The 14342-nt window shown below is 56.3% G+C and overlaps 1 protein-coding gene across 1 annotated transcript in view; it reads left to right on the top strand.

Moving 5' to 3' along the window:
* Window positions 1-14342, top strand: part of GRID2IP (Grid2 interacting protein) — a 36276-nt gene that overhangs the window by 16556 nt on the left and 5378 nt on the right. Inside the window, exons 4-19 of the mRNA XM_029949293.1 lie at window positions 1-32; window positions 242-327; window positions 2771-2840; window positions 3337-3431; window positions 3741-3924; window positions 7304-7458; window positions 8407-8556; window positions 8818-8915; window positions 9090-9207; window positions 9952-10307; window positions 10662-11078; window positions 11597-11684; window positions 12492-12569; window positions 13120-13316; window positions 13647-13802; window positions 13940-14026. The exon at window positions 1-32 is cut by the window's left edge and continues 64 nt beyond it. Of these exons, the coding sequence (XP_029805153.1) occupies window positions 1-32; window positions 242-327; window positions 2771-2840; window positions 3337-3431; window positions 3741-3924; window positions 7304-7458; window positions 8407-8556; window positions 8818-8915; window positions 9090-9207; window positions 9952-10307; window positions 10662-11078; window positions 11597-11684; window positions 12492-12569; window positions 13120-13316; window positions 13647-13802; window positions 13940-14026 (2367 nt within the window). The remainder of the gene's footprint in view (window positions 33-241; window positions 328-2770; window positions 2841-3336; window positions 3432-3740; window positions 3925-7303; window positions 7459-8406; window positions 8557-8817; window positions 8916-9089; window positions 9208-9951; window positions 10308-10661; window positions 11079-11596; window positions 11685-12491; window positions 12570-13119; window positions 13317-13646; window positions 13803-13939; window positions 14027-14342) is intronic.

The following is a 14342-nucleotide window of genomic DNA, read 5'->3' as shown; positions in this document are numbered from 1 at the left end:
GGCGGCCGCGCGGGCCCGGGGGGCGCTCGCAGGTACCCAGGGCGGGCGCGCACGGGCCGCGGATGCCTCCTCATCGGTGGACCGGGGTGGAGATCTGGGCAGAGGGCGCGGGGTCAGGGCGTGGACACCTGGGGGATGCGGACGGGACGCGGGACATCTCTAACCCCTACACCCTCTAGCCTCGCTTTCCCCAGGGCAGGGCACCGCCAGCCCCCCCACCCAACCTCTTCTTTCTCTCCAGGACAGTCCGAGTCTACAAGGGCAACAAGAGCTTCGGCTTTACTCTGCGCGGCCACGGGCCTGTCTGGATCGAGTCTGTCCTGCCTGGTGAGGGGTGGGCGGGTTGTCCCCGATGGAGTTCAGGACCCTGTTAGGCCAATCCTCAGTAACCCGCCCCCTCACTTCCAACTCCAGGTTCAGACCTCAGGTAGCCCGTGTCCTCTAACTATCCCAGAGCATCCCTCTGAGATGGGGCAAACCCTCTCGAAGTTCAGGGTCCCCTTTGAGGCAAATGACCTAAGTCCTCCATCCAGACCTTTCCTGTGTCCACGCGGAGGGCCAGGGGCACTGTCCCAGACTCTGGGGAAGCTAGGACGCACCTGATGCCTGCCCAGGCTGCACCCAAACACCATGCATGCCCCGTGCCGAGTGCCCACTGTGAACTTGGCACTTGCTGGGCAGGCCAGATTCAGAGAGGCATCAGGCTCTCAGGGCCTCTGCCCATATCCAGTCCCTTCGCACCCCCACCCTGCCTCTTCTTTTTTTCCTCCTGGAATGGTGGCATCTTGAAAAAGGCAGCCCTTAGTGCAGTAATTCTTTTTCTGCCTCTGGGGGATGGGTGGGGGGGGGGGGCTTTCATTGTGGAAGATCTCTGTGTGGCAGAAATGTCTCCTGGCGCTAAATTGAACTTTCCCTCCCGGTAACCACCTCCCAGGGCTGGGTCACCTGCATCCATAACCTCCCAGCAGCTGAGATGCTCCTACTGACACATCCCCACTGGGGCCCCTGCTGATGCTGAGTCCTGTGTATCCTTCCTCATCTCATACCTCCAGTGCATGGATTTGTGGGATGGACATCTTCTGATCCCCAGGAAGGTCCATTAGTGTCTTAGCATCGTTATTCCTGCCATGGGGAATGCGGATGACTGACATGCTCTTCTAGGATTTGTGCATTGCTGAGTTGTTGACACAGTGCTGTAGGGAAAAGGCCCAAGACTAGTCCTCTGGATCAGAGCAATCCCTCCTCTGTGTCTCTTTCAACCACATTCTTGCTCCAACTACACCTGCATCAGGAGAGACTTGGCCTAGGGCCATGTTAACACCTAGATATGCTGCTCTCTCCAACCCAGCCTCCAGGCTGGTAGTTCCATGCCTTCCTTGTCATAGGAAGCCAAACAGATGCTGCAGTGAGAGCTTTCACAGGCTTTTAGAGGCTCTGCAAAGCGAGGGCCGGAACCTGAGATCTCCTGATTCCTGATCCAATGATCTTGAATTCCCTGGCTATACCCTCTCTGGCCCTCCGACCCCAGGCTGACCCAAGCTTCCAGACAGGCCAGGTTGGATTCACCACCACCATCGCCCTCTCCTCTCCCCCTTTCCTCCACTTCCCCAGCAAGTCCTTCCTGAGCAGCCTTCACCCCAACCCCCCACAGTCCCCACAGCCTCAAGAGAGAACGTCTCACAACTTGAGAATACATTTTCTTTAGGCATTTGTCCCTTCCCCCATTTGCTTCCAAATCAAATTTAGAGCAGTGGCTGATAAAAGAGGCAGAAAGGAAAAAAAAACCTACATCTACGGGAGCAAAGTGACCAACCCCTCCCCAGGTGTTCGGTACTGGGTTTGCCTTCAAGGCCATCAAAGCAGAGTGAGAGTCCACTGCTATCTATGTGTGTAATATGCAAGTTTTATTATTATCCTGGTGCGTTGAAGCCAACAAATCAGGAGATGATCACCATTGGAAAAAAGAACTTGTCCCTTGCAGTTCCCAAGAGGAGGGGGCATTGCCACATCATGCAGGGCCATACCACCTCGAAGGACCACACAGGGAAGGGGAGGATCAGGCAAAGCAGGCTAAGCAGGTGTAGGATTAGTTTGAATGCTTTCAGCAGGCTCTGGGACTTAGGAGCTGTCCCCATTTGGGAGGTGCCTGGCCCTGGGTGATTAGCAGGGTAACAGTGGTCCAGGGTGTGAGAGCCCTATAGAGGAGGGTGGTTGGTTGTGGGCTCTGGATCAGCCAGTCATGTACCATGTAGGAATTGGCTAGCCCTAGGAGGGCAGCGCTTCCCGGGTCAGCATTGCCACCCAATACCAAAGCATCAGCAAGTGTGGAAACAAACAAGTGTGATTCACATGCCATGTTTCACAGCCAGAGGGAGATGCCGTGTAGGCAGACGCACTTTCTCCTGATGACAAAAGCACAGAGGAATCTTCCAAGTGAACTGTTACCTGAGGGGCAGAGAACGGTGTAGGGACCGGGGGCTCTCAGCAGGTGCTGAAGAAATAATGCTCCCAAGACCCTCCTTGTTTCTGCTCTTCAACAGCCCAGGGCTGACAGGCGGTCGACACTGTGCCCCAAACCCTCCCGTACCCACCCAGGGGCTCACTCCCTGTGCAGAGCAGCTGGGAGCAGAGGAATGCTGGGCCTAATGTGGGATCTGCTGGCTTGAATCTGGCTCTCCTATGCCAGTCTTCCTATGTTGCTCCTGTGAAATGGGCTCACAGAGTGCGGCCCTGCCGAGCTGACCAGCCCTTGGTCTCTTCTCGCTTCTAGGGAGCCCGGCTGACAATGCTTCCCTCAAGTCAGGCGACCGGATCCTCTTCCTCAATGGACTGGACATGAGGTCAGAGGCTATTGGGAATATTGGAGCTTGGTGACAAATCATCCTCCAAGACTCTTGCCTCTTGGGACACCCAGGCCCGTGGTCCCGATCTCCTATGGCCACTTGGTCCCCACGGTCTGCCCCTCTTCCTGTAGGAATCCTTGAATCTGTCCCCCTACACTAACCAGGATGTCATTGATCCTTCCAACCTGGAGACACCCCAGCTCCACGCAAGGGATGCAGAGTTAAATGGACCATGAGTGTCTGGCCCTTGAGGGAGAGCTCGACCTAGGGGTGATGTGGGCACAATCCCTCTGCACCCAGAAGTGTCCAGCTGGTCCTGGGTCTGGGGTGTCTCTAGCAGAGGAGACCAAGGAGGCCAGGGCCCTGGCTTCTGGTCTTGGCCCGACTGTGCGCATGCTGAGTGGCCTCTACCAGCAGGACACGGAGGTCTGGTGGGTGGCCGTGGACAGGGCTCATCCTGCTCAGGCCCTCCTGGGCCATCTCTTCTCAGCAGGAATTGCTCCCATGACAAGGTGGTGTCCATGCTTCAAGGCAGTGGTGCGGTGCCCACGCTGGTGGTGGAGGAGGGGCTGGTCCCATTCGCCAGCGGTGAGATACCCTCTACCACTAGGCTGCATGGCCCACAGATACCCAGCCAGGGCCTCTGTGTGTGGGATTCATGAGTCTGCACAAGACTCTGCTCTTCCCCCTAAACCTGCAGCTTCCCTCCCCACGTGGTGCCGTAGATTGCAGTGGGGTACAGAGACCCTGCCTGGGGCTCTCCCTGCATCCATGTGCCCAGCTTCTGACAATAGGCATGCCCCCCGGGGCCTGGCACTCACCCCCGCTGCCAGAGAAATGGCCTCCAACCTGGGGATGCTGGGTCATCTGTGCCTCTCCTGCCTGTGGCCCTGACAGACTCCGACTCTTTGGATTCCCCCAACCCATCCTCGGCGCTCAGCTCCCTGCAGTGGGTGGCAGAGATCCTGCCCTCCAGCATCCGGGTTCAGGGGCGGACTTTCAGCCAGCAGCTGGAGCACCTGCTGACACCTCCCGAGCGCTATGGGGTCTGCCGGGCCCTTGAGAGCTTCTTCCAGCACAGGTGGCTGGGCCAGAGAGGTGGTGGGAGCTGCCCTGGGTGGGCCCCAAATCCTACCCAGACTCCTCATCCAGGTCTCCCTGCCTGGGCCTCCTCCATCCCCTTCTGGGGGAGGACTCAAAGAAAGCAGCAGCTGGTACCAGGGGCCCCACAACAAACCCACACTCTGAAACCCCCCAGCCACATGACCTCACCTCTGTAAGGTGAAGCACCAACCACCTGCTCCATTGGCTCACAAGACTTCTGCCTGTGACTGCTTGCCACCTGCCGGCCATCATGGCAGGGAGGGGTTGGTTAGGTAGATGACTTCCGTTTTGTAAACTTGGTCCCTATAAGATCATTGTCACGGTCCATGTAAACCTCTCACCTGTTTATGCCCCCCTTTTTTGTCTTAAACAGCTTTATTGAGATATAATACATGCCATGACAGTTCATTCACTTAAGGGGACAAGGCAGTGGTTTTTAATGTACACATCGGTGCATCCATCACCACACCCAGTTTGAGAACATTTTCATCACCTCAGAAAGAAACCCCACACCTCTTCACTGTCACCCCATCCTCTTCCACCCTCCCCTCACCCCTTAACCGTGAATCTACTTCATCGTCTCTGGCTTTCCCTGTTCTGGACTTCCATATGAACAGGATCCTACGATATGTGGGCTTTCACGTCTGGCTTCTTTCACTCAGCATCGTGTTTTCAAAGTCCATCCAAGCTACAGCATCCATTTCCTTCATTTTTTGTGGCCAAATAACATTCCGTTTTGTGGCTGTTGTTCTATCTGGACCCTGGGCTTGTCTCCACCTTTCACTGCCTTTTAGCTCCACTTCCTCTCCTAGGTCCCCTGCCAAGACACCAGTCTGATGAATTTAATGGGCATCCTTTTGTCTGGTGTGTTCTCAAGTGTGGGCATTGCTATTTTGGATGATGTATTTTTTTAGGTTTTATTTATCTAAGTGATCTTTACACCCAACCTGGGGCTCGAACTCACAACCCCAAGAGTCACATGCTCTTCCGACTGAGCCAGCCAGGCTCCCAATACATGATTTATTTTTTGTTTCGCATCAAGATGGTGCTGTTCTGTGCACATTCCCCCTGTAACTCTTTTCCTACCAAGTGCTGTATTTAGATCTGTCCCTGTTGCTCCGGTACATGGAATACATTGTTTATAATTGTAGCCACATTCTTGTAGATCACCACCCCTACCCCCATGTCTGATGTATTTACCTGAAAGGTACAGACCCTGACTTGCCACCACTGTCTTCTATCACAGTAGCAGAGATGAACACCATCTTGCACATTTCCCCTTGGAGTTGTGCACAAGTCATTTGAAATTTACATCTAAGAGCACAGCAGAACTGCTGGCTACTAAGGTATTTGTTTACCTAATTTTAAAAAATGTTTATTTATTGAGAGAGAGAGAGTGGGGAGGAACAGAGAGAAGAGGGAGAGAATCTTAAGCAGGCTCCACTCCCAGGGTGGAGCCTGACTCGAAGCCCGATCCCACAGTCCTAGGATCATGACCTAAGCCGAAATCAAGAGCCGATGCTGAACTGACAGCCACCCAGGTGTCCCTTGTTTACCTACAAGTGACATCTTCTTATTTTGATTTTTAAAATGACCGTCTTAGGGGTGCCTGAATGGCTCAGTTGGTTCAGCATCCAACTCTTGATTTCAGCTCAGGTCATGATCTCCTGAGTTCGAGCTCCATGTCAGGCTCTGAGCTGACAGCTCCTTCGGATTCTGTGTCTCCTCTCTCTGCCCTTTCCTGCTTGTACTCTGTCTCTTTGTCTCTCAAAAATAAATAAGCATTGCGGTGCCTGGGTAGCTCAGTCAGTTAAGCGTCTGATTTCGGTTCAGGTCATGATCTCACAGCTCATGGGTTCGAGCCCCGTGTTGGGCTCTGTGCTGACAGCTCAGAGCCTGGAGCCTACTTCAGGTTCTGTGTCTCCCTCTCTGAGCCCTCCCCGGCTCATGCTATCTCTCTCTGTCTCTCAAGAATAAATAAAAAACAGAAAAAAAAATAAGCATTAAAAAGATTAATTACTATTTTAAAGGTCTTTTAATATGCTTGTTAACTTTTTCTGTTTATCTATAGACCCTTTGCCCATTTTTATTTCACTGGACTTTTTGTTCTTATTGATTTGAAGGAGGTCTTGTATATTTTAGATACTGAATCTTTGTTGGTTTTAGACATTGGAAACATCTTCTCCCATTTGTTACTTCTGTTGTTTTTTCTGTTATATCTAACATCAGTGTATCCAAGTTGGGCTTCTTTGAACAGATATCCTTGATTTTGCATAATCAAATTCAACACATTTTGGGCCTTATGCTTTTGAAAGTTTGTTCAAGAACTCCTTCCCAACTGGGGTACCTGGGTAGCTCAGTGGGTTAAGCATCTGACTCTTGGTCTCAGTTCAGGTCTCAATAATCAGGATCGTGAGTTCAGGCCCTGAACTGAGCTCTGCGCTGGGTGTGAAGCCTACTTAAAAATAAAAAAGCAAAAACCAAAAAACCTCTTTCCCTAACCCTAGGCCTGCACTGTCTTCTACTGATTTTATAATTTTACCTTTCACACTTTGTCTTTTAACCACCCAGGGTTCATACTTATGTGTGGTGTTATATGAGGATCCAGTTTTAGTTTTTCCATATAATGCAAGGATCAGAAAACTGTTGCTATGCAGGGCAACATAGTAAATATTTTAGACTCTGTGGGCCACACAATCTCCATAGAAACTATTCAAACCTGCCATGGTAGCTCAGTTGGTTAAGCGTCCAACTTCAGCTCAGATCATGATCTCACACTTCGTGGGTTTGAGTCCCACATCAGGCTCTGTGCTGACAGCTCAGAGCCTGGAGCCTGCCTCAGATTCTGTGTCTCCCTCTCTCTCTGCTCCTCCTCTGCTGGCACTCTGTCTCTTTCAAAAATGATTAACATTTTTTTTAACTAAAAAAAAAGCCATTAGACAATATATAAACAGTCATGGCTGTGTTCCAATAAAAGTTTCTTTACAAAAACAGAAGGAGGGGCCAGACTTTGGCCCACGGGCCATCATTTGCCAATCAGCTTCCCCATACACCCTGTGTGTTTTAATCTTCACAATGACTCTATGAGATAGATGCTATTTTTATCTGCATTTTTACAGATGAGGAAACAGAGGCACCGAGAAATTAAGTAACTTGAGAAAGGTCACTTGGCTGGTATGTGGCAGAGCCAGGGTTTGAGTCTGGGTGGCCGAGGGTGGCCTTGTTTCCCTCCCTCCCCCACTTCCCTGTGTCCGCAGGGCTGCCGTTCTGTGGCCTGGAAGTGCCACCCCCCCATCTCCCCCTCCCCCTCTGGTGAGCCTGAGTAATGAAGCCCTTGCTCCTGTCCCCACCCCCAGGAACATCGACACCCTCATTGTGGACGTCTACCCTGTGCTGGACACACCTGCCAAGCAAGTCCTTTGGCAGTTCATCTACCAGCTGCTGACTTACGAGGAGCAGGAGCAGTGCCGGGAGAAAATCGCCTGCTTCCTGGGCTACTCAGCCATGACTGGTAGGCGGCCTCTCCCGCTGCCCCGCCCACCGGGTGAAGAGCCAGACACGGGTTCTCTGATCACAGCCAACCCAGGCCTCCTCCACACACGCATGCGCCCCTGTGTCCCGCAGACACCTGCCGGACCCACCCAGCTGGTCACACACTTGGTCCCACCAACGTGCCTTCCCAGCTTGACCCTTTTTTTTCTTAATTTTTTAAAAATTTTAATTTACTTTTGAGAGAGAGAGAGATAGCACGAGCAAAGGAGGCACACAGAGAGAGGGAGACACAGAATATGAAACAGGCTCCAGGCTCCCAGCTGTCAGCACAGAGCCTGACGCGGGGCTCGAATTCACGAATCCCGAGATCATAACCTGAGCCGAGGTCGGACGCTTGACCAACTGAGCCACCCAGGTGCCCCTCAGCTTCACCTTTCAGTAGCATCTGTGGCCTTATCTCAGACTTCAGACACCCCGCCTGTCCGCCCAGAACCCCAGGCTTCTCATCCACAATATGGGAGGGACCTCAGTGGCCATGCAATGCACCCCAAGAAGTGTGGCACAGATCAGAAAATCCGTATGGTTTGACAGTGAGCACACAGCCAGGTCAAATCTGGCTGGTGGGCCTTGATGCACACGGACACACACTAGGGGCTGCCGGACGATGCCCTGTGCCCTTGTTCTACACAGCATGCATCTGCTGTGTCATGGCCCACAGACCTGAGTGCTGGCCCTTGTGTGCCCACTACCCCTAGTCCTGGGGATCCACAATTTGCTGGGGAGGCTCAAGGGTTTTAGCAAGAAGCTCAGAGTATAGGCTGAGCAGCAGGTGTCCAATGTCGCTCCACCTGCCAGGCAGAGCCTGGGGTCACAGACTGGTGCACACAGCTGCTGCCTTTGCCCCTCCTGGGAGGCCCCTTGTCTGGCTGAGAGGACAAGGGGCCCATCTCCTGTTCGTGTCCCACAGCAGAGCCAGAGTCTGAGCTGGACCTAGAGCCTGAGCCCGAGCCCGAGCCAGAGCCGGTGCTGGAGCCCCAGCGACGGAGCTCCCTGAGGGCGTCTTCCATGTGCCGTCGCAGCCTCCGGTCCCAGGGCCTGGAGGCCAGCCTCAGTTGCGGTGAGGCTCTGGACAGAAAGGCGGGACTAGGTGTGGGGAACAGGGCTCCGTTTTCCCACCTGCAAAATGGGGTTTGTGAGATGAGAGATCCCATGAACAAGTTGGGCGGGATGGAGCTGTGGCCCTCCTGGGTCTGCAGGGCTTGCCGGCTCCTTCTCTGTGGCTGCCCACTGTCCCTGGGCTCGAGCCTGAGCCTTAGAGCTCATAAGGGTCACCAGATGTCTCCATGGTGGACTCCACCCCCTCCTTTTCCCCCAGCAGGTCCCGGTGACTGCCCTGAACTGCCTCTTCCTTTAATCCCCGGCGAGCGCCAGGCAGGCGACGGCACATCCCTCCCTGAGACCCCCAATCCGAAGATGGTGAGACCTCACCCCCTCCTGGCAGTTCATTTGGCTGCTGGGAATGGGTGGTTCATGGGGCTGGACCAGATCCCTGCCTCCCAGACCACCCAGGCCTGGCCTCTGAGGCCACGTGAGGGCCTCACTTGAGAGGTGAGGGGAAGCTGGACTCACCCTGGCCTCCTCTCCCCAAAGATGTCAGCCGTCTATGCAGAGCTCGAGTCCCGACTGAGCAGCAGCTTCAAAGGGAAGGTGGGGACGGCGTCCAGAGCCCGTGCCTCCCCGCCAGTGCCCAGCCCGGCGGCTGCAGCAGGTAGGGTCTTGGCCGGCTGGGGTTCCTGAGGGCAGCGCTGGCCTCTGTCCGCTGGGTGGGCCGTCTGGGTGTTGCCTCCATCTGAGGGACATCCTTCCAGCCTCCCCTTTGCTGCATGGCTCCATGGCTGAGTTGCGGGGAACCTTAGCAGCCTCCATGACAAAGGTCCGTCAAGGTTAGGGTTGTCTCAGGCCTTCTCGGGTCCCCTCCAATCCTTACCCCTCCTGGAGATTTAGAAGAGCACAGGTCTTCCCATCCCCAAGGAGCCCCAAGTTAGCATGTGGCTGTTGGATGAACTATTAAGTGCATGCATTGCTCTGTGAATGGCAGAACTGAGAAGCTCGTTTCTCTGCAGATCAGAAGGCAGAAACCCTGGGCAGTGTTGCTGTCAGCCAAGGGTCTGTCGGGTGTGGGAGGTGCCTCATGATCCTTGGTCTGGGGCCTGGAGAATGCCCATCCCCCCTTTCAATTGTGTTCCATCCCAGGTTGGGACCAAGATGGGCTGGGGTCTGTCCTGTCCTGGGAGCTAAGTAGTGTTCCCCCTCATCTACTCTGACCTTTGATTTCCCTCAGGGAAGGGCCTGGGGAGACATCCAAGGTCTTCTTGTGCTGTGTCCAGAAAGGGACAGGAAGGTGCCCAGGGACACAGAGCCACCCTGCCCCCAGCCTCTCCCCTCCAGCCTGCACCTGGGATCCAGGTGCTGACTGAAGAGAGGTCCTCACACCTGATCCCCCCCACCCCAGGGCCCAGGACCCTGTCCGGCGTCTCATGGCCCAGCGAGCGGCTTCTGCCCTCCCCCTGCTACTACCCACTGTGCTCAGGGGGCCTGGCCTCCCCCAGCAGCTCTGAGTCTCACCCCTACGCCAGCCTGGACAGCAGCAGGGCGCCGTCCCCACAGCCAGAGCCCGGGCCCATCCGCTCCGACAGCCCCCCAAGTCCAGACCCTGCCCACCCACACAACCACAGGAAGCTCTTCACCTTCTCCCGCCCCATGCGAAGCCGGGACACAGACCGCTTCCTGGATGTGCTCAGCGAGCAGCTGGGCCCCCGGGTCACTGTCGTGGATGACTTCCTGAGCCCCGAGAATGACTATGAGGAGGTGAGCGTGCAAGCAGGTGTGGAGGGCGAGGGTCCCAGGTGTGACAGGGGTCTGTAAGGGGAACGGTATCCCTGGGCTCATGCAAGAGGCCTGTTGCCCTTGGGGATCTGCCCCCAGCTACTGCCCTCCCTGCCCCAGTCCAGCCTAGAATCTGTCCCAGGCTACCCCACCCCCTGGCTTGAGCTATCCCACCCTTTTACTCAAACTATGACACCCCTCACTCAAGGTTGTCCCATATACCTTGTCTCAGGTTAGCCCTGTTCCTTTTCCTAGACTGTCCTGTCCTTGTCCCCAGGCTATCCCATCCCCTGCCCCAGGCTATCCCACTCTCCCTCACCTTGCCCCACCCCGCAGATGAGCTTCCATGATGACCAGGGCAGCTTTGTGACCAATGAGCGGAGCAGCGCTAGCGAGTGCATCAGCAGCAGTGAGGAAGGCAGCTCCCTGACCTACTCCTCCATCTCCGACCACATCCCCCCGCCCCCACTTAGCCCCCCGCCTCCGCCACCTCTGCCCTTCCATGACCCCAAGCCCAGCTCCCGAAACCCCGACGGTCCCCGGGGCCCTGCTCAGACACTGGCCAAGCCCCTCACCCAACTTAGCCACCCAGTCCCTCCACCACCCCCGCCACCCCTGCCCCCACCAGTGCCCTGTGCACCCCCCATGCTGTCCCGGGGCCTGGGCCACCGCCGAAGTGAGACCAGCCACATGAGCGTCAAGCGCCTCCGGTGGGAGCAGGTGGAGAACTCGGAAGGCACCATCTGGGGTCAGGTGGGTGACCTGGGGCCTGGGCCCGCCCTGCACCAGGGGAAGGTGGTCTGGGCAGCAGCATCGAAGACAAGCCCCTGTCCAGTGTGTAGTCCCTGGCATTGCCCTGCTTCCATTCCCCTAGCATCGTGAAAACAGGGCAGCTCTGGTGAATGCACCCCCTGCAAAGAACACCGCAAAACAGGGCCAGTGCTCTCAGTCACCTCCTTAAGCCCCCTCAGTTGGCTGTGGCCCCTTTGCAGTCCCTTCATCCGCCTGTCTCAGTGCGGCTGGCCGGCTTCTGCATGGGGAGTGTTTCAGGTGTATGTATGCAATGGACTTTAGGAGGAGGGGGCTCGCCGCCTGATAACCTGGATGATTTTGCTTCTGCAGCCTCCCCTGCCCCCCACGGGTATCCCAGGGCCTGATGAGGGCTCCCCCTTCAGTAGCTCCCAGGGCAGCCCTCAGATGGTGGATGGGGTGGGGGGTGGCCATGCGGTTGCCAATGCAGGGCCTCACTCTGACACCCCTCTGCCTTGCAGCTTGGGGAAGATTCTGATTATGATAAGCTGAGTGACATGGTGAAGTACCTCGATCTGGAGCTCCACTTTGGCACCCAGAAACCTGCTAGTGAGTGGCTTGAGGGCCCTGGGGCAACCCTCCCACAAGTCCTCTGTGGAAGCCCACCTGCTGCCTTCTGTGGCATCCTGGAGCTTACAGTCCCAGAGGCCTGCACCGGCTGCCATTTACTTACTGTGTCCCTGAATTATTTAACTTCTCAGAGCTGCTCCCATCTCAAAGTGAAGATGACCATAATAGCTGGCATTTATTGCATGCTTACCAAATGCTAGACACCCTTGTTTCTAAATCAATCCTGTGACAACTCTGAGACAGGGACTGTGACCACCCTGATTTCCTGATGAAGAAGCACAGAGAAGCTAGGTAATTTGCTCAAAGTCACAGAGCCAGAATCAGGTGACCAGGAGGCATCCATATCTTGGAGACTAGATGTCCCTTCTAGTCTCACTGTCCCCTCTCCCCTCTCTGGGTATCTCCCTATAGGATTGTTGGGTGGGGCTCCAGGCAGCCAGGGTATCGTGTGTGACAGGTGGTTGCAGGATGGAAGACAAAGGCCTTTGTCCATCCAGGAAGCATCTGCAAGGTGGAGAGGTGGTTGGTTCACCTTACTCGGGCAGCTCAGTCCCAAGGGACCGGGTTGGAGGGTGGGAGGGATGGGGTGGTGGAGGGGCACCCACCACGCATGCTGAGTATGTTACACCTGAGTGGGAAACTGAGGAATGAAGGAACTGTGGACACCTGGAGCAGATTCAGTCATGGCCATGTTAAGGGGTGTCTTGCCTGTTGGGTGTGGCCACACTCCTCCTGGGCAGTCCCACCAGCTCAGCATCTGTCTCGTTAAACCATTTTCCCTTCCAGAACCGTTGCCCGGGCCTGAGCCCTTCAGGAAGAAAGAGGTGGTGGAGATCTTGTCTCACAAGAAGGCCTACAACACCTGTGAGGGGTTCGGGGCGTCCCAGGGGTTGTGGGGGACAGGAGGCGGCCCGGTCTCTGGGCCGCAGAGCTTTGGATCCACTGGGGTTGATGACACATTAGTCCATGGGGGTCCGACACCGTCAGGGTGAAGGCCCCCTCTCAGGTCGAGGAACCCACCCTGGCATGCAGGTGCCAGGCTGGGCTCCACTCTCATTGGCCCCGCCCCTCGTTGGCCCCGCCCCTCGTTGGCCCCACCTCTACACGGCCTCGGCTTCCGGGTTCTGGCCCCGCCTCCAGCCTCATCCTCTACTCTCCCTCTCGGGGTCTCCTCCCTCTACTTGGCGCCACGCCCACAGGCCCCTTCGGTATCTAGGTCTATGTCTTCGAGAACCTTGTCCTCACTCACGTTTATTAGGCCGTGGGAGGAACCCTCTGCATCTCTGGGCCGGCTCCTGCCCCGCCCGGGTTCCTTTGCCTGCCCAGGCTCCGCCCAGTCGCCCCGGGGAACTTCGGAGCCCCGCCCCCTCCGCCAGGCCCCGCCCCCGGCTCACGCTCGCGGCCCCGCCCGCAGCCATCCTGCTGGCGCACCTGAAGCTGAGCCCCGCGGAGCTGCGGCAGGTGCTCATGAGCATGGAGCCCCGACGCCTGGAGCCCGCGCACCTGGCGCAGCTGCTGCTCTTCGCGCCCGACGCCGACGAGGAGCAGCGCTACCAGGCCTTCCGCGAGGCGCCTGGCCGCCTCAGCGAGCCGGATCAGTTCGTCCTGCAGGTGCTGTGGCCATGACCGCCGCCTGGGGTCGGGGGTGCAGCCTCTGTCAGGGCTCTCGCTCTGACGGGGGCAGCGTGGGTCCCAATCCCCTACCGCCATCGCGCTCGCGCCCCTGAGTCCCAGTTTTACACCTTTAATGGCCAGTTCCCACCTGGGGTTCAAGGTAGATGGGATTGTGCTTTTTTTTTTTTTTTTGGTGCTCATTTTGGGAGTGTGCTTAATTTTCTTGAGCGGAATGGCGGGCAGGCAGCTGACCTCCACCCCAGGCTGCGGTGGGGCGGTGGGTCTCCTGGTGGGATGAGTGCAATGCTGGCATTGACCTCGTGACAGATGCTATCGGTTCCGGAATACAAAACCCGCTTGCGCAGCCTCCACTTCCAGGCCACCCTCCAGGAGAAGACAGAAGAGATCCGTGGCAGCCTGGAGTGCTTGCGCCAGGCCTCCCTTGAGCTCAAGAACAGCCGGAAACTCGCCAAGATCCTGGAGGTCAGGGTGCACCCCCTCTCTGATCACTCCACCTGCCCATCTGCCCCTTCGGGCTTCCATTCTGGAGGCCCATCCTGATAGCGGTTTGGGTGCGGGGTGAGCACCTGGGCACGACATGCCCACCTTCCTTTCCACAGTTTGTGTTGGCCATGGGCAACTATCTCAATGATGGACAGCCGAAAACTAACAAGACCACAGGCTTCAAGATCAACTTCCTGACGGAGGTGAGGAGACCAGTTGGCAGTAATCTGTGAGCCTACCAGATGGAGGCTGGGGAGGCCAGGCCCAACCCAAGTTGTGGCAGAGAGAAGGAGAGAATATCATGGCCAAGGAGAGCCTTTCTCCCAGGTGGAAAAGCTGGCTGCCAGCAGGCCAGAATGTAACTGCAGCAAAGGCGGGGGGGGGGGGGGCAGTGCTTTTCCAAACTAAGCCTCAGGATCTGGAAAAATGGAGGGTGGGGGACAGGGAGGGAAGACTCCAGGAGGAAGGAGAGAATCTCACCTCGTAGGTTCTGTGTCCTTAATGCTACCACCGCTGTCA

Source organism: Suricata suricatta, chromosome 8 (genome assembly GCF_006229205.1).
Source record: "Suricata suricatta isolate VVHF042 chromosome 8, meerkat_22Aug2017_6uvM2_HiC, whole genome shotgun sequence".
NCBI lineage: Eukaryota > Metazoa > Chordata > Mammalia > Carnivora > Herpestidae > Suricata > Suricata suricatta.
Note: the sequence above shows the minus strand (reverse complement) of the source record. Positions and strands in the feature narration are given on the sequence as shown.